At 43.2% G+C, this 18,580-nt stretch overlaps 9 protein-coding genes across 9 annotated transcripts; 5 read left to right on the top strand and 4 right to left on the bottom strand.

Annotated features, from left to right (window-relative positions):
- Positions 1–882: 882 nt before the first annotated feature.
- Positions 883–2,141, top strand: O0I10_007854 (14-3-3 family protein epsilon; the record flags this gene model as incomplete). Its single annotated transcript, XM_058487866.1, has 7 exons — positions 883–891; positions 970–984; positions 1,107–1,149; positions 1,221–1,252; positions 1,356–1,630; positions 1,682–2,022; positions 2,077–2,141. 7 exons carry the CDS (start codon positions 883–885, stop codon positions 2,139–2,141), a joined length of 780 nt encoding a protein of 259 aa, XP_058341444.1.
- A 175-nt stretch (positions 2,142–2,316) lies between these two features.
- Positions 2,317–3,288, bottom strand: O0I10_007853 (uncharacterized protein; the record flags this gene model as incomplete). The annotated part of the gene is made up of 3 exons (XM_058487865.1): positions 2,317–2,814; positions 2,879–3,136; positions 3,193–3,288. The coding sequence occupies 3 exons, from the start codon at positions 3,286–3,288 to the stop codon at positions 2,317–2,319; spliced, it is 852 nt and encodes a 283-aa protein (XP_058341443.1).
- A 458-nt stretch (positions 3,289–3,746) lies between these two features.
- O0I10_007852 (uncharacterized protein) lies at positions 3,747–6,000 on the top strand (the record flags this gene model as incomplete). Its single annotated transcript, XM_058487864.1, has 5 exons — positions 3,747–3,923; positions 3,989–4,095; positions 4,156–4,226; positions 4,285–5,026; positions 5,091–6,000. 5 exons carry the CDS (start codon positions 3,747–3,749, stop codon positions 5,998–6,000), a joined length of 2,007 nt encoding a protein of 668 aa, XP_058341442.1.
- A 162-nt stretch (positions 6,001–6,162) lies between these two features.
- Positions 6,163–7,541, bottom strand: O0I10_007851 (DNA repair protein RAD51; the record flags this gene model as incomplete). The annotated part of the gene is made up of 7 exons (XM_058487863.1): positions 6,163–6,286; positions 6,353–6,721; positions 6,780–6,874; positions 6,938–7,029; positions 7,094–7,204; positions 7,266–7,410; positions 7,473–7,541. 7 exons carry the CDS (start codon positions 7,539–7,541, stop codon positions 6,163–6,165), a joined length of 1,005 nt encoding a protein of 334 aa, XP_058341441.1.
- A 1,099-nt stretch (positions 7,542–8,640) lies between these two features.
- On the top strand, positions 8,641–9,142 carry O0I10_007850 (uncharacterized protein; the record flags this gene model as incomplete). Its single annotated transcript, XM_058487862.1, has 2 exons — positions 8,641–8,877; positions 8,939–9,142. The coding sequence occupies 2 exons, from the start codon at positions 8,641–8,643 to the stop codon at positions 9,140–9,142; spliced, it is 441 nt and encodes a 146-aa protein (XP_058341440.1).
- Positions 9,143–10,373: 1,231 nt separating this feature from the next.
- Positions 10,374–10,817, top strand: O0I10_007849 (uncharacterized protein; the record flags this gene model as incomplete). Its single annotated transcript, XM_058487861.1, has 1 exon — positions 10,374–10,817. The coding sequence occupies one exon, from the start codon at positions 10,374–10,376 to the stop codon at positions 10,815–10,817; it is 444 nt and encodes a 147-aa protein (XP_058341439.1).
- Positions 10,818–12,693: 1,876 nt separating this feature from the next.
- Positions 12,694–13,389, bottom strand: O0I10_007848 (uncharacterized protein; the record flags this gene model as incomplete). The annotated part of the gene is made up of 1 exon (XM_058487860.1): positions 12,694–13,389. One exon carries the CDS (start codon positions 13,387–13,389, stop codon positions 12,694–12,696), a length of 696 nt encoding a protein of 231 aa, XP_058341438.1.
- A 1,482-nt stretch (positions 13,390–14,871) lies between these two features.
- Positions 14,872–15,573, bottom strand: O0I10_007847 (uncharacterized protein; the record flags this gene model as incomplete). Its single annotated transcript, XM_058487859.1, has 2 exons — positions 14,872–15,051; positions 15,118–15,573. 2 exons carry the CDS (start codon positions 15,571–15,573, stop codon positions 14,872–14,874), a joined length of 636 nt encoding a protein of 211 aa, XP_058341437.1.
- Positions 15,574–16,046: 473 nt separating this feature from the next.
- On the top strand, positions 16,047–18,502 carry O0I10_007846 (uncharacterized protein; the record flags this gene model as incomplete). The annotated part of the gene is made up of 9 exons (XM_058487858.1): positions 16,047–16,188; positions 16,274–16,351; positions 16,421–16,692; positions 16,751–16,813; positions 16,872–16,905; positions 16,965–17,263; positions 17,316–17,778; positions 17,839–17,911; positions 17,968–18,502. 9 exons carry the CDS (start codon positions 16,047–16,049, stop codon positions 18,500–18,502), a joined length of 1,959 nt encoding a protein of 652 aa, XP_058341436.1.
- Positions 18,503–18,580: the final 78 nt, after the last annotated feature.

Genomic DNA, 18,580 nt, shown 5'->3' with positions numbered 1-18,580 from the left:
AGCTAGCTACAGCCTACACGCTTTTGCATCATGAGAGGTGAAAGTATTGTATGTCGGGGACGAGCCGACATGGAAGTTATAAGTTGTTCACTTCAAGTGCGAATGAGCTCATTCTTGTTGGGATACGGTGTTAGTCTTTTTCTATGTAAAATGAGCCGAATATGAAAATCCAAGGTAACATGATAGCGGGGACGTTTGTCATTCATGCAAGAGAGAGCAGTAGTAGCACGTGATGTCTTGTGCGATTTTGATGGAAAGCTGGAAACCCCCCAACAATCATCAAGTGAAATGGAAAAGGTTCATATCACGCATCGTGCACGACGTATCTAAGAATTGGGAAATAGCAGTAACGGTGTCATTAATGAAAGGCACTTTCCAAATACCCACTATTAGATCCTTCCCAACAACAAGCACCATGCCGCTAACCATTCCTGAAATATTCTTTTAAAGACACAGCAGTCAACCAATACAATGCACATGAACATAACTTACACACATAGGATGTAAGTATTACTTCAAAGATAGTGATTTCCAATATTACGAGCGAAACGAGCAACCGGGTCGCTAGCGCTTGATGCTGGCACGCCTGCGTATTCGAGTACTGTAAGCATCAATGGTTTTAAAAATTAAAACCACCTAACATTGACAACATGATACGCCATATGAATGAATAAAACATGGTGCAAATAGCGATACAGTAAAGGATGACATTCCAAAAGCGGTTGACTCAAACTTTAGGCGCTGCTGTGTATCAGAATCCCAGCACACATGAACTTCTTTGTTATTGGTCGCTGAGTATCGTAAGACGCGTCTCACATCAAGCCCGCTGAGTAGCTGACGTCTACGCATTCTTTCTTTCAACGTTAATCACTCATACTCACAATGTCAACTGTAAGCTGTCATCCGTTAACGTCAATCTCGTACACGCTTTATTAGCACCTTGAATAACTAAATATGCCTTCTATCTAGGAACGCGAAGATAAGGTAGCGCCAAATTGCAACGCTCGAGACAAGATGAGAGCAAGTGCTTTCGCTTGTTACTTCCATACTCCTTGTCTTTTGGATTTTAGAAGCTTGTAAACATATTAAAACATCTATAAATGTAGGTTTATATGGCCAAGATTGCCGAGCAGGCCGAACGCTATGATGGTACGTATATACTTCACACGCTGTTACTCGTTTCTTGAACATAAGCTAATGATCGTTTTGGCGTTGTTTAGAAATGGTGACATACATGAAGGAAGTTGCCAAGGTAATTATGTGGATAATAGGAAATAGTCGTCAGAGAGCGTAGTGGTGGGACGCGTATGTATGCGTGGATCGTTTCCATACTCATGCAACACGTGTTTAAGCAGATGAGCCCCGATCTTTCTGTGGAAGAACGCAATCTGTTGAGTGTCGCATACAAGAATGTGATTGGTGCCCGCCGTGCATCCTGGCGAATTGTATCGTCGATTGAGCAAAAGGAAGAGAGCAAGGGCCACGAGGCTCAAGTCAACAAGATCAAGGAATACCGGAAAAAGATTGAGAGTGAACTCTATGATGTGTGCAATGACATTCTTCAATTGCTCAAGGATTGTCTCATCCCTGCTGCTTCTGATGGTGAAGCCAAGGTCTTTTATTACAAGATGTAAGTCGCTCTATAATGAAAGAGATCATATGACTTACTATTGGTTTATAGGAAGGGTGATTATCATCGTTATGTTGCCGAGTACGCTACCAGCGAAGATCGTAAGACTGCCGCATCCGAAGCTCACGAAGCCTACAAGTCAGCTACCGACATTGCACAAGTGGAGTTGGCAACTACGCATCCCATCCGTTTGGGTTTGGCTCTTAACTTCTCCGTCTTCTACTATGAAATCTTAAATTCGCCTGATCGCGCATGCCACCTTGCTAAGCAAGCTTTCGATGATGCCATTGCAGAACTCGATACATTGAGCGAAGAGTCCTACAAGGATTCGACCTTGATCATGCAATTGCTCCGTGACAACTTGACGCTTTGGACCTCCGATCTGCAAGAAGGTAAGCAACATCAACTCAATACTATAAAACGTAACACTGACATATTGTCCATAGATGGTGACAAGCAAGACAAATCGGCTGAAGCTCCCAAGGATAACAACGAGCAAGCCCAAGAATGAATGATTGGTGTTCATACTCGAACATGGGCAACAGCTCATGTTGCTTGATCAATATTGAATTATCTTTATATGTATCTTTGGATAATGGTGATGGTTATTGGTTTTGCGAATTAAAGAAAAGAACACGTGTTATACAACTAGTGTAAACTTCTTGTTTTCCTCAACAATTTCAAGTTTAAAGCTCACGTGGGTTACGCTCTTTATCTTCTTCGTTTTCTTGATCACTATACTTTGCTGCTTGTCTAAAAATAAAGTCTATATCATCGGGCTTGAACATGGTAAGGCCAGCCTGGACCATGCGTTCATCAGTGAGAGGTTCCTCCATCATCCATGCAAGGAATTTACTAGCATCACCACCTGGGATGTCGTGTAGAATAGATTGAAGGATGGATAATTCATGTTCATAGCGTTTCTTGACAACAGGAACATTCATGGCCCAGCGACTAGAAGTCATGATCCTAATGGCACGTTCAATGGCGAGCTTGGCGATATGGTTCCTCATACTTTGGTCGTCATTGCAGCGCATAATGGTAGCCAAGAGACGCCATGCCTGATAATCCTGTTTGCGTAGCTTTTGGTATCGTACAATTGCTGATACTGCATCATCTTGGCGGTGGGGGCAAGCAGCGTATACGCGGGCTTCCAAGAAAATGCTACCAGTCTCCATGGATACCTATACATGGCATATAGATGTGAGCTTTACATTCATTCACACATGCACACGAGTCTCAGCAGACCTGTTTCGTATCCGTGAGTTGCTCAGCGAGATCGATGCGATTGAGGTGGAGAGCACAGTGAATAGCGATCTCGCTCATTTCTCGGGTCGAGCTCACTTTGCAGTCTTCTGTATTGGCAAGTTCGATATACTTGAGCGCACCGTCCAATGCCCTTTCATAGCGTTTATACATATAGTCGTGTTCAATGGCGCTCTTAAGCTGGTTGGGTCCATGTCGCTGCATCATGAGATCTTCATAGCTGTCAAAATTATGAAACCACTAGCAGCATGTCAATAACCACTGTTCTTCCCAATGACTAAAGATCGACAAAGTACCCCATCAACTTCCTCCTTGGCTGTGTAAGGTTCTTGTTCAGGGATCGTTCTTTTTTCCTTGCTAACAAAGACATCGTCGTCGAAGTCGAAATCCATTTTTGAATGATATCAAAGCAACCGTCTTTCCGAGCACATGAGTCTGAGAGGGAAAAAAATAGGCTTGCGCATGAGCCAAGAGGCGAAGTTTTACTACCCAAGCTCACCATGCATCACTATTTGTTGTCGAGCCATAGTAGTGGATACACGCTTGCGGAGCGACTTGAACATCATCTATCATTGATTATTGACCATCATTGTCACAATAAAGTACACCTTCAAGCAATGTCTCATGAATATGTGTAGGATTGATGGTGGTGTGCGGTGACATGCGTATAGGACAAAGATAGAAATGTGGAAAGCCTGCAAGTAAGGGGGTGGGTGCAGGAGTGTTTCTAGTACACACGCGCACTATGACTGGATGTCCAAAACAGTTATATTATACCCATCCATCTCTTCCACTTTTATATCCTTTTACTTATTACCTGCCTCTCTGTGTGCACCATTTTGAGGCTGCTATGAAGAGATTAGACTACCCCATAGTAGAAAACTACGCTGCACTTGAATCCACACCATCACAACCCACAACAACGGCAGCGTCATCGTTCGATAAGCTCAGTATCATCCGCTATCTACGCTCCTACCTCTTGCGCATTTTCCCGCTATTTCAATGGATTAAACGGTACAACGTGTCTGTAAGTTTATTGTCAGCATGATTCATTATCGAAATAGCTCATTCCAATGAAACTTATGCGTATAGTGGTTTTGCCAAGACTTGATTGCAGGGATGACAGTGGGCGTCATTACTGTGCCACAAGCCATGGCATATGCGCGTTTGGCTAACTTGGATCCACAATATGGCCTTTAGTGAGTGATGATGTAGCCAATTATTGGTATACGTAGAAAAATGACTCACTGGAAAATTAGCACATCATTTGTGGGTACTACGTTATATTGTTTGTTTGGCACGTCCAAGGATATCAGCGTGGGACCGATCAGTAAGCTACAGATTTTTCACCCCTTTTCGGCATTACTCATATCCAGATCTTGTCGTAGCCACTGTTTCATTGCTAGTAGGTCAGACTATTAGCGAGGTAATGAAGAAACACCCAACCATCTCGGCTGATCAAGTGGGTGCTACACTTGCATTGATGGCTGGTTGTATTACATTGGTAATTGGATTGATGCGCCTAGGAATCCTTGTGGATTTCATACCTGGCCCAGCTGTAGGTGGATACATGACCGGATCTGCTATTACTATTGCTCTGTCGCAACTGCCGGCACTCAATGGAACAAGCGATATGGTCGACACACACCAACCGCCATTTCAAGTCTTATCCGATTTTGTTACTCACCTTTCATCCACTTGCCCTGATATTGTGTTTGGCCTCTTAAGTCTAATCACATTATATACTGTCAAGATATTATGCGTGCAATATACAGCATCAACAGCGCGAAAGGCATCAAAACGTATCTTTTATTATCTGGGAATCATGCGAGCAGGATTAGTGGTGGCGATTGGTACAGTACTCTCATACGCGATACACCATGCTTCAGCGGATGAGCCAATCCGAGTGATTAAAACAGTGCCTTCCGGATTTGATGCACTTGGTGTACCACATTTAAATACACACGTCATCCGTGAGACCATACACGTAATACCGCCCATGATTATGATGCTGATTATGGAACACGTCTCCGTCGCCAAAACATTTGGCCGCTTGTCCAATTATACGGTGGAGCCAAGTCAAGAAATAGTGTCGATTGGCATGTGTAATATCGCAAGCGCGTTCTTTGGGTAAGATAGAATACCGATGAGAGAATTGGCAATGATTATTGGTGTATAACGTGAAATGCAAAAGGGGATATCCTTGTACAGGTGCATTCAGCCGCACAGCTATTATGAATCGCTCAGGTGCACGGACGCCATTAGCTGCTGCATTTAGTGGCTTTATGCTCATACTGGCGTTGTTTGTATTGACTCCAGCATTTTACTATATCCCCGATGCTGTACTTGCTGCCATTGTCATTCACGCTGTATCAGACTTGGTATCATCACCAGCTTATCTCAAAGAACTCTGGAAAGCACGCGCTATTGATTTCTGGATATGGGTGGTAGCTGTAGGTGTTGCTTTTATTACAGACGTCGAAACAGGCATTTATGCTGCTGTGGGACTTGCACTTGCTTCACTCCTTCTTGATATTGCACGACCGGAGGTGACGAATAATGTTACATCTTCCAGCAACGACAACCACCAATATCTACCCAATTGTCCTGAAGATGTACTCGTATTTCGTCCTGGACAATCAATTCTATATCCCAATGCTAGTCATGTGTCTGAAGCTATCCTCCAAGCTGTTAAAACACAAACGTGTCCTGCCCCTTTCAACGACAATGATCAGGAGCAGATCCAAGCCCGTCAAGCGTGGAATGAATGTCGCAGCCTCTTATCATCCCAACGGCGTCAGATAACTCTCCGTGCGATAATAATGGATATGTGCGCCGTACAGGGGATGGATTCAACAGCCTTGCAAACACTCGTAGGTCTTCGAGCAAGCATTCATGCATATACAGGAAATCCTGTCCAATGGATCTTTGTCGATGTCAAGGTTCCATTGCGTGAAAAGCTTGAAGCATTTGGTTTCGTCCCTCGGCAAACGACAAACAATAGCAATACAGACTCTGTGGTGGAAATCAGTGACTCCGGTGGAAACGTTTATTTCTTTAAGGATATGCAAACAGCTATGATAGCAATGGAACGATGGCCATAAATTCTTTGAAAAGCAAACAAGAAAATTGGAGAACATGTCAAATGATATATGAGAATGTGATGGTGGCAGGAAGGGAATTGTCAACTAATTATATGGGTGTACAATTTGGTGCAATTTGGAGTTTAGAAAAGTAATCATCAATAGCGGGAGTAGGAACGTCTCTTATTCCAAAGCGTCGGCGATACCATCCTCCAAGATGGCAAATTGGCATTCATTTTCAGGCAGCGAAGGTGAATCGTAGATCTTACATATGCGTGTGGTGCCTCGTCCTTTTTTCAGGTATAATCTGCGTACCGACAAAGTAATTAGATAACCTTGTCTTTTCCATGACGCCTTCATTAATGCATCTTACCTTGTACACGAAGCGTGAGCTATAATGTTTCCACCTGCAGGCTTCTTTGGATCGGGATTAAACATACCTTGCGCACCATCTACTTGAGCCACAACCTGATTGGTAATCACCACTGCCACACCAAACTCATCCGCAAGTCGCTGTAAGTGTCGTAAAAATTGTGCAAGGTGGGTTTGTCGTGCTGCAAGTTCACTACGCCCAGCATAGTCTGTTCGATACAAAGCCATTGCGCTATCCACAATCAACACTGCAAACCGGGTCTCCGCCATCATTGCCGCTGCTTGAATCAGTAGTGAGGTTTGGTGATCTGTGTTATAGGCACGTGCGTAGGCAATGTTGTCCAATGTTTCTTCTCCATTGAGAGCATAACTATTGTACAAGTCAATAAATAGCTATATCATGGGTATAGAGCGAACATGGCACTTACCGTTGAGCAATAGAAAGGACACGGCTGGGACGAAAGGTGCTTTCTGTGTCGATATACAAACATTTGCCTTGACCGCCGCCCATGCTTACTGGGAGCTTAATAATCAACGATAGCGTATGTTTAGTGATTGATCCGCTAATTCATATGCAGATACTCACTTGCCCTGTCACTGCAAGCATGTGACACAACTGACTTTTACCCGTTCGAAATTCACCAAAGATCTCAGTGATGGAGCCTGTCTCAATACCGCCTATGTAGGGAACCAACTCAGCAAATGGGAAACGTTTCCGCAGCAAAGGGCCATTCCTCCTTACCTCCAAGTGCACGGTCTAATTCTTTGGATCCTGTTGTAATCGAAACGATTTCTTGTCGCCGTTGGTGTACGTCCATAGCAGTCGTGAATCCGAGATTGACCATTTTTGCAGCTATACACGCATCCACCATCATAAGTTTCATGAGTTTGTCAGCGTATGATTGATTCCTTACCTTCCCCTAACAACTTTTCTGCCTTGTTTTCCGAAATGCCTTTGATAGTAATAAGCGCCTTTTTCGGTGCATATGCAATGGCTTCCACTGTGTAATATCCTGCTTCTTGCAGCTTTTTGATATCAGTTGCCGAAATGCCACCTTGCTAAGAGTTCGATTGTCGAGGGTCAGATTCTTTAAAACATGTTACACGTTAGCTGCAAGTACCTCTAGTTGAGAAATAGGCAATGGTCCATAATCTTCATCTTCTTCCTCGAAATGCTGCTGCTGTGACATTGTGTGGGTGCGAGAAAAAAAGGCAACCTGGATTTGGGACGCGTATGGAACACGAACATAATTTCAAGGACGCGTATTTAAGCGCCGAAGCAATAAAAGGTTGGTTGCCGTAGCAACAAGGTCGTGCTGACACCGTCATCAATAAGCTCTATTGAAATAGCTATTTCCAGTAATGCGTGTGGTTCTGATACCGTATACATCGGTCAACTTCAACAAGATTACCCTAAGTGGTGAGTTATGAGCTGTTGTTGATGACTCATCACCATGACCAACTAGCATTCTAGCATGCCTGACCACTTCAATAACACAGCTTATACATAATGATCAATAAAAAAGAGCTTCCCTTTGTCTCTATTAAAATTATGCCGACATGGAGAAAATGACGACATACCTAGCATTAGGTTCACGTGGGCTATAATTTCTTGGCACATTGAACATGCGACATCCATCCAATTGTGCAACAAGTCTAAACGAGGTTACCCTGAAAATTTGCTTCTCTTTCCCTTTCTCTCTTTTTCTTTCTACTTTTTTTGACTGAGCGATGCGACGACATATCAGTAACTGCTGCTTCTGCTTGCCACTTAGGTATAATGTCTCATTTTCACCTCTTATCTTGCCACTGATCCCTTAAACTTTTTATTAAAGATCGGCTATCACAACGATTTCAGGGATATCACTGGTAAGATTACTACCTTATTGCAACCGACTCTTGAACATATGAGCAAGCATTAACTTCCAGACCTCTAGGTAGTCTATGGTGGCGTCTTTATATGGCTCTTGGTCAAACGAAATGGTAAACGCATACGTACTTCGCCCACCAGCATTGCCACCGCTGACTTATTATCGGCCGACAACATAAAGTGATCACTGGTTACTTCCAGAGTGAACTGCACGTAGCTCTGCCATTTTTATATCTGTGCGTAGCCATCTCAGCCATCTTTTTCTTTTGCACGCTCCTGGGTCTATTCAGCAACATGCAAGTAAGCCGATCATGCGTTGTTTAGTGCACTAATGAAGGTTTGCTCAAACGATTCCTTATATTTTGGACTTGCAGCAAAATAGACGCCTTTTGCGTGTATTTTGTATATCATACTGGGTCATGGCAGCTGTTGTACTATGCATTACGTTCGCAGCATGGATCGCACTACTTGCTCTCCGTGACGAAACAGTGGCAAGTTGCAATCAATACCTGAGTCAAGTCAGCTCAGGCAATACAGAGTACTATGATCTTCCAGGGAGCGGACCATTGGGAACAGACCGTGGGGATTGTGATGCATCTGTACGCAATCTCACGATCTTTGGTGCGTTTGTTGTCTTTGTCGGTAACGCTTTACAGGTAAGAGTGAAGATTCTTATATCACCATGGGCAATGCATCAACATGCCATTTTGGGGTTAGGTCTATTTTGCAGCAATTATCACAGCCAGCGCATTCGGGCGAACAATAGAACACACCCCGCCTCAACCTATTCCACTGCAAAGCGGCTTCACACAGTACCAGCAGTACCCCCAACAAGATTACTACTATCAGCAGCAACCCACTTATCAGCCCCCACCGCCCCCTTATCCTTCCGATTATAATAGCAAGATCACAAAATATTAAAGGGATTCATAATTTCATACAAACTTGAAATGACGATAATCGTATAGCACAAGGATCAGAGGAGAATAATGTTATACATCACACAGAGACAACAATGAACACCAGTAATAACGCAATAGAGAATTACAAAGATAATTACAAAGACCAACGCTACATGAGTATCCTCCTTTGGACAACCAAAGCTATCATTGCCATTTGCCAAACGATGAAGCTCTTGGTGAGGTATACAATCAAATAGACGAAAGAGATGTGGGGTGATGCTTTTATGTACATGGATGTGGGCGTGGGGATTGTTGTCCTAAGCCGTGATCATTGAATTGATATATGGCCAAGCATCTTAGAATACTAGATCGAATATCGAAGGAGCTGTAGCCTCAGCAATTGATAAATGGACTCATCCATGGTAAAGGAAAGGTTTGTATGCCCATCCCAAACATACTTGTTGAAGTACACACATCTTTGAGCGATGATGATTAAGCTGTGTCTATGGTGAATGTGGAATTTCAAGGTCAACAGGTACTTAAGATATAAATAAGCCTTTCAGCGTTGATGAAGGTCGTATCAACAAAGAGCGAGACCGGGATGATATGTGATGAGTGGTCTATGGTGGTTGTGTGGCAAAAGCGATTGATGTTTGTGTGCCAAAAGTTGGTGCATTGTTCCACCTGGATTTCAACAAAGGACGATGCAGAGTGGCGGTGCAAATAGGAAGGTCCGTATCTTTGTGATAACAACCGCTACGGCAATATGGGCATGTCTTCTTTTATTAGGGCTGATGAGATCCTCGTGAAGGGGGCCACAAGCAGCCAATAAAATGGAGAGTCGGTATGTAAGGGGGGTTTCTTTCTTATGTGGCCACAGGTAATGGATGACCTTGGAGCAAGATTATGGTTTGTGCCACACAACTCGTGATTGGTATAAAAGGAATCCAAATCTTACGTTCTATCGGGTATCCTTCCATTCGGTCACCTTTGTGTCCTTCCCCATAACTCTAACCAGCCAAGTAACCCACCACATTCATTCACACACTCATTTTTCTCTCTTTTTCCCTCTCTTTCTTCCTTCTTATCTTGTTCTATTGAGGTCTTCAAAGCACTAACATCACATTTTTCTATTCGCTCTTAATACTTCGCACTTGTTTTTTGCTCGAAGACCTCTCTTCTCGTTCATAATCTTCTCATTCGGCAAATTTAGACCAAGCTCATTCAGTAGTACCTCCATTCCTGTGCAGATGAACAATAGCAGCAATGTCCAACAACATCAGCCTTACACTTTTCCTGACTACGATATAATTCAGCAAGAGGAAGAATCCTATTTTGGCGACTATGATCGTGCTGTTGCTGCTGCTGCCCTGACTGCAGATTACTACGACAGTAACTATGACCAATACCACCCGGATGGATTTGTCGAACAAGAAGATGAGAATGTGATGGAACTTGATCAAGAAGATGACCAACAACGACAAGGTGATGAAAACAACATTGAGCACCTGTACAATTATCAGGAGGATTCATTATTGCATCTCATTGTCGGTGTTCAGTCGTACCTGTCGGATATGGCGAACGCCGGTATCGACCGCAACGATTCACCCTTGCTTGATTTGCAGTACAAGATGTACACTTATCTCAAACAACGTGCCTGTGATATGGGGGTCGATGCCGAAAACTTGTGTTAACAACCATGAAAAACCAGCAAAAACAGCAGGAAAAGGGTAAAAAAAAGACAAAAACAATTGGAAAATGGCATACAAAAATCCAAAAAACAATTTCTGTTTTCTTCCCCCCCTCTTTTTTGGTTGTTCTTCAAGCAAAGGTCAAGACAGAGATAACTCCTTGCCTTTCCTTTCTCCCCTTCCTTTCTCCCGATTTGAATATTTTATGTTTGTAATGCCGTTGCGTCTTTCACCTTCGAAATTTGCTCTGAAGTGCGGTTCATTTCCAATAAGGCGAACTTTTGCAACAAGGCAATCATTTTCTACAACGAATAAAAAACTTGATATGCCCATTATGTGTGATCGATGTTGTACATGTTACCAAACTCTAAACGCTGCTTCTTGATATGCACAGACCATATCAGCTACTGTGTGCTTTGACCACCTGCAGCAACTGCAGCAACTGCATAAGCGGTATCACGTCATATGTTATATGTGTGAAGAATTATGCACTCAATTACCTACTCTACCTGTTGGCCACGCTGGCTGTTTATTCGCAACTTCTCTATGCATTTGATCTTCCGTATGCAGATCCTTATATTGCGTTCATCGCATTACTCAATTTTGGTAGGGAGGTGATGTCTAGTATTAGCTTTCCCACGCGATATGTGACAAGGAAGAACGTTACACCGTGCAATGAGCCTATGAAAAGAAAAGATAGCCTGATAGAAAGCTCCATGCTTCACTTCTCTGTGCGATATTCAACACATTTTTTGACGATTAAAGTGTAAACATTAACAATATTAGAGTGAAGACATTGATCACAGGCTTGCTCAAATGATAACGTGATCGTGGCTTCCGTCCAATCACTATTTGCAGTAAAGGATACCTTTTGTCTTCACTCCCTGATGTCTCAAAGTGATCAATACTATAGCCATTTGAAAGTCAACTCCCTCAGTTTGCTATCGATATCACCAGCCCCTAATAAAAAAAAGGCGCCATTCACGGCCTTATAGTACAATACAATACCATGGCTGTCGCTATATTGTATTCCTCGTCCATATCATCAAGATCTTATAGTCTACGCCGAGAGCGCGTGTTAAGGTGGCTGTACCCAACAAACCATCTATAATCATCAACCATCTATCAGCACAACAAACATTATGCATGTCCGCCGCATGTACACAATCCTCTTAAAAGCTTGCTGTCGAATGCAATATTTGGTATAGCCGCTAAAAATGGGTTAAACCGCCTGATGTCGATGGCGCCCAACAAGCATGTGACTGTATTGAGTATGATACTATATGCGATTCCTAAAGCTTTCATGTATCCGAATCAACTGGTTATCTCCGGTGATGAGCAGCTTATTCCATGTAGGTTACTCGATTCAGCACCAGTAAAACTCAACTGATCTCATGGCGAGCGAATTTTAAATGCAAAGAGGGGCAGTACACGTACAAATCCAATCAAGTCGATTGCAAAGTCGGTCAATGGTGTATCTTACTGTGCTTGTAACATACCAGCAGGTGAGCCGAAAGAATAAACAATGACCGATCCTTAATTGAACTTGACTTGATAGGCTATCTCTTATCTTTTGAAAGCGATCTTTCGAGGAGATGCTATAACGGGAAGGACAATACTATTGGGGGAAAGCACGAAATCCAACATACCACACGACCCAGTCTCGCATGTAGTTGGTTCCACAGAGACCCAGGTCAGAAACTATGTTAAATATCACGTATTTTATATATGATGGTGGGATAACTATATGATAGGTAGATACATGAAGGTACACAAGAAGCATGAAAGAAAAAACACAATACATAACACTCATGATGAAAAGAAGGAGTCAAACCAAAAATGCGATAATTCATGCGATGATGGTAATAAGAGTTAGAAATTAAGCAGCGATCATAGGCCGTTCCGTAGGAGGCAACGGATTTCCTGCAAATTGGCTGTACCACACAGGTGAGTCTTCACTTAAACAGTGTTGTCTGGTGGAAGAAGCTTCTTGTGCCATAGTGCGCTTCTTCCCTTGAAATAGCCTTGCGAACCAATGACGAAAAGCACCAGGCCACCGCGTTTTGATATTATTCAAGCTATTTTCATGGTGCCTTCGTGTTGCTCGATCCACTGGAGGAGCGCTAACTTGGCGACGCGGTAGAGTCATCGACAATAGGCTTGCTTGTTGATGAGGCTCATTTGCGCTGGAACGTCGCTTTTGTTGAAAGTTGTTGAGTGATGGTTGGCTATTGATGTGGTGCGTCTGCTGATGATAAAGATGTTGTTGCTGTTGTTTTTCAGCCATCGGCAAAAAAAGCGAATCATTGTGATACGGAAATGGAGACAGCCTTGGTGATGCTAACACGGTATCTGATGAGCGGATGCTTTTAGTGGTCGAAGATGATTTTCTCTCGCGTCGTGGTGACATTGGTAGTGGTGGCAGTGATAGATCATGATAATAACGAGCAAGCATGCTGATAGATGGTTCACATTCTTCTGCCTGTGCATATGCAACACGAGATAAATTCTCCTTGGTTAATGGCAAGGATGCTGTAGAGGTGATATGCTGATGAGGAGGAGCGTAGTATTGCATTGATAGCGGTGATGCTGATCGGGACGAAGGCGTTGCCGGAAACCAGTCCATAGTAGAAGAGTTTTATGTTGTATTATGTATTGTTATGGTTGTAATTCTTGGACAATGTCATGAACAAAAGAGCTTCTTTTATATATGTGGACAAGGATCTCTGTGTTGGTACCACTACAACCTTAAAACGCGAGGATGTGCACTTTGACGTACAACATAGATCGTGTTCGAGACATCGGGTACCACCAGAGCAAGCGGATGGTGCAACTATTACCATAAAAAGTCAATCCACGCTTTCGCTTATGGAAATTGCATTGCGCCCTTGTTCAACTTGCTCACTGTGCTAATATTCTCTGCGCTGACCCCTTCCGCGCACATGCGTGCTTGTGTCTATAAGCTCGTTGTAACGATACGGCGTAACCGTGGTACCCCGTTCTTTGCCGAGACCCCTGCCCTAGCTATTCAAAAACATCATTCAAGATCTTGGACTCCGTGCTGATTTCCTTAATACACAGTTCATAATTGCCTTTACCGCGTGGTGTGTAATGCAGTTACATAGTATAATTTACATACTCGTCAAGCTAACTACTAACTGAAAAGTGGTCATATTGACATTGGTACCCTATAGCTAGATCTAAATAGTCTACTGCCAAACGTAAAGTCTTGTATGTTGGGGTGTAGTACATTTACCTATAGGCTGTACTATATGTATAGCATGGTTGTAAGATGCAGGGGCACAAATGCCAAGTTGGGAGCGAGAGGTGCACGCAATGACAAGTGGGGGCCATAATACGGTTTCCATATATGCCACTAGAAAAAACAAGGGCAAGAAGAATGTTACACTGATGTCCCAATCCACAAAAGCCCACTTGGAGTCTTTGGTAATCTATGTTTTCACAGGCACCAAGAACGAGAGGATGAAATGTAAAACGTACCATAGATGGTGCAGCACGCAAAGGATAGGCTCTGCGATAGCTCCTGACATGGGGCTATCGTGCAGACCAAGCTATAACCTGAAAGGATATACCGCATCGGATTACCATTTTGATGCATGTGCGGTGCCTACAGAGTAGAAGAATAGGCCCAGTTCTTCCAAAGCATACAGCCGCCGTCAGATATCTAATGTCGCAGCATTGCGTCAAATACAAACATGTGGCGTGCGGAAACGCGGAATTACACCCGATGATTATAGCCATGTCTTGCTGCTAACATAGCTATGGCTTATAACATATAAGGATATTTGATAGAGCTTGTTGCACGGAAGTTTCGGCTATTGGTCATTTTAAGAAGAGCCCGCCTTTCCTTTATAATCACCATAGGGTGCACCATAACCAAATCACCCAAGCACAACCATTTTTCCTCGTATTTTCAGGATGTCATGTCACAGATGCTTATTGTTTCACTTGTTTTTGTATCCAAAGTTCAACTTTTCACAGGACTATAGCCGGATGTGTTTATTGCAGCTGTTTATCTAAGTAGATCTAGGGGAATCTAATCACATCGACCATCGGGCGGTCCGTTCAACCATCGTTCAAACACCTTGGAGCAGTCAAACTGCTTTTTACCAAGCTTGGCATTAACTTCGTTGTGTCGGTCGCAAAGCCATTCACTGAGCTTCTTTCGGCTGCCTACTTGCACAGGTGCCTTCTCCATAGACTTTTTAAAATCCTCCTATTATGCATTGTAAGTAATCATTAGGTATAAGATTTCCCATAGCCATTACCATCATAAGCGTACCTTACAGAACCAACAAGGATAATTATCTGCAAATGAATTAATAAAGGTACGCATACTATCCATTTGTGAAGGTGCCGGTCGATCAGGATAATAAGCTGCCATCGTATGGAGCAACGTCCATGTGGCATTACCCAGTGCTTCAACGTCGGCAGGGCAATTGTTTTTACGCCACTCCTCTTCGGTTGCCTCCTTGCCAACTGCTGCTATTGACGCTGAACGTTTGTCTTGGTCCAGTGTATTTGTTGACTCTGCAGGTTTGGAATCCGAGACATGTGCCTTTTTGGATTTCTCCTTTTCAAGCTTTGACCATGTCTTGAAATCTGTGCACACGCGACATGGCTTGCCGTCTTTCATTGGGATCGACTTCCCAGTAACTGGATCAATCATAACCGATGTATTTGTTGCCACAGGTTCAGTTGGTTGGTCCTTTTGCTGTGTGGTCTCTGCAACTGCCATTGTGCGTTGAAAGTTTGCTTATTAAACCTGCTACAACCGACGAACGCGCTCGGCTATTTAAGTTCCCGGGCAAAACCATGTCACGTGTCATATTCAACCAAGGCCATGTACATGGAAGCCGAAGTTTAGCCGCTCTCTCTGTTATTGGGGTCTACTATAGTTTTCTTTATTGTATGCTCGCTTTTGGAGAAACTCAATAAACTAGTAGTATCCACATGTTGTGTATGGAAACATTACTATCCCGGATTTTGGCCGTATGCTCACTTTTATATATCGCTATTGAAGATCTGCGACCGTTCGCATAAACCACTGGAGCGTATAGGATACGCTATGCCTGTTGATTGTACATAGAACGATTTTTTAGCGCTGCGCTTGTTAAATGTTCTCATCGAGTATGTTACTGGCTAAATTCTTGTGAAACTTGGCTTAAGCGGGTTCTTTCTTCAGTTGGTTTCCGTTCATCTCTCGCCTTCATGACGCTTGGGCAATTACGACTTGCTATCACTAAAGACTCATATATATTTCGAACGCTCGGTGGACATGTTGAAGGGCAGGATAACACAAAGTCAAAGATCTTGACAGTGGATCGGGTCTCGGGTGAAATGCAAGTATATGGTACTCATCACGGGAGAACGGGGAAAAGGGGGGTCGCTGAGAAAAGATTGAGAGATACCAATGCATGCATAATTAGCGTCCTTAGCACCAGCGACCAAACACGCTCATATACTGCAAGAGATGGATGTATATAGTATCATGGGCTTCATTCGTCTTCATGCAGGTAATGGTGATATGAATATTCTTTTACCACAACGCTGAGATCATGGATTTTTTATTGAACATTTTATAGGCGAGTACATGATTGTCACTCTTGGGCGTGAATGTGCAGGCGTATTCAACGGCCATGAAATCTTTCGTGCAACGACGTTTCAAATACTACCATTGCCACGCGACTTGTCCCACTTGACGAATAGCCAACTCAGCGACGAGCAGCAGTACATACACCTGCTACAAGATCATCTAAAGCAAAACTCCTTTTACTTTTCTTACACATATGATTTGACACGGTCACTCCAACAGCAGAAAGAAGGTGATGAAAACAGGGGTCCTATGTGGATGCATGTAAGTTAGCAGCATGTCTTTTGCTTGATGGTTCCTTTCAATTATTTTCCAATCATAGGCCGATCCTCGTTTCTTTTGGAACCGCTATCTCGTAGAAAAATTGACAACTCTGGACCGTGATGTAAGTCAAAACGAGATGTCAACTCTTTACCACGTCAAGTAACAAAATTTCACTTTAGTTAAGCCAATTTATTTTTCCAATCATACAAGGCTGTGAGCATGGTGTAACACAATGGGCAGTAGCATCTACCGCTTACTGACAAACGCCATAGTTGTCCATGTCAGGAAGATGACAGTTCAAGGCTGTCTTGTCGAATTTGCACTCATCAGTCGGCGGAGCAGAGAGCATGCTGGTACACGCTACTTCTCACGAGGTCTCAACAGCAATGGTCATGCCAGCAACTTTGTTGAAACCGAACAGCTAATATCATGTCAACCAAATCAAGTCACTGGCACGGTGCACATGTCCTATGTTCAGACACGTGGGTCACTTCCTGCTATATGGGGTCAAATTCCGAACATCCGCTATGTACCTCGCTTGTGGTTTAACTCAAATGTTGATGATAACCAAGTAAGAAAGCGAGAAAAACAAATGTAGTTATAACCTAACTGGCTTGATATAGGTATTGGATGTATCTCGTGCGCATTTCAATGAACAATTTCGGATATATGGCCCACAATTATTACTCAACTTGGTCAATAAGGCTGGATACGAGTATCCAATGGGTCAACTTTATGCGCGAATAATTGATCGACTGGATGACTCTCGCCTTCAATATGTACATTTCGATTTTCATCGTGAATGCCGTGGAATGAAATGGGATCGTGTACAATCGTTGATAGATGAGCTTGAACCTGAACTCCATCGACAAGGTTTTTTTTGCGATACTGCGAAAGATCGTACGCTTTGTTGTCGGCAAACTTCTGTCGTTCGCTCCAACTGCATGGATTGCTTAGACCGTACCAATGTGGTACAAAGCACGCTAGCACGGTGGAACATCAATCAGCAGTTGCATTATGTTGGAATCCTTTCACCGGCTGACACCATTGAAAGAAATGCACAATTTATGGACATGTTCAATAATGGTAACTATAATAACATTACATCACAATGATTGATTGTTGCTAATGAAGAGACACGCAAAGCATGGGCTGATAATGCAGACCATCTCAGCATTGCTTATTCTGGAACAGGAGCGCTTAAAACAGATTACACTCGGTAAGATAAATGTCACACCATCAAAGCGATTATGGTCTGCTTAGACAAGATTATAGGACTGGACGACGTACCTTTGCAGGAGCAATGAATGACTTGAACAACTCGTTAATTCGTTACGTAAAGAACAACTTTATGGATGGCTCACGCCAAGATGGGATCGACTTGTTTCTGGGCTTGTACACAGTAGAGGCTGGTCCGTGCGCTAGTCCATTTGAGTTCCAGGTTGCTTGGCCCTTGCGAGTTGTTCCTGTAGTTCTGGTGCTATCGCTTGTGCTCTTTTTTGTCATTTTATTCTTCCCTTCTCTATTGCTACTTGATTCCGCTGCTTCAACTACTTCCAATACCTTCATATTGCTACTTTCCTTTTTCTTTACGGTGGTGGTGTTCTGTTGGCGCTACATGCTGCGGCATGGCATGCGATTCATCAACTGGCCACGGTTAAGGCCGATTCTGCCTGCAGGAATTCCTTTGGGTGACGAAGTATCAACATTTACGCGTGATACAAGTGCCATCAGTGGAAGAACCAATAGTATGATCCTGGATGATACTGAGCAAGGTCATGAACTTCCGACATGGAAAAAGATTACGTAGATAATCACGATAGAGCTTATAACTACATTGACACAAATTTACTGCTTTGATTTTGATCGTTATCCATTGGCTGTTTCG

The sequence above is a fragment of the Lichtheimia ornata genome (genome assembly GCF_029851405.1).
Source record: "Lichtheimia ornata isolate CBS 291.66 chromosome Unknown scaffold00039, whole genome shotgun sequence".
NCBI classification, from domain to species: Eukaryota; Fungi; Mucoromycota; class Mucoromycetes; order Mucorales; family Lichtheimiaceae; genus Lichtheimia; species Lichtheimia ornata.
This window is presented reverse-complemented; position numbering and strand designations above follow the sequence as displayed.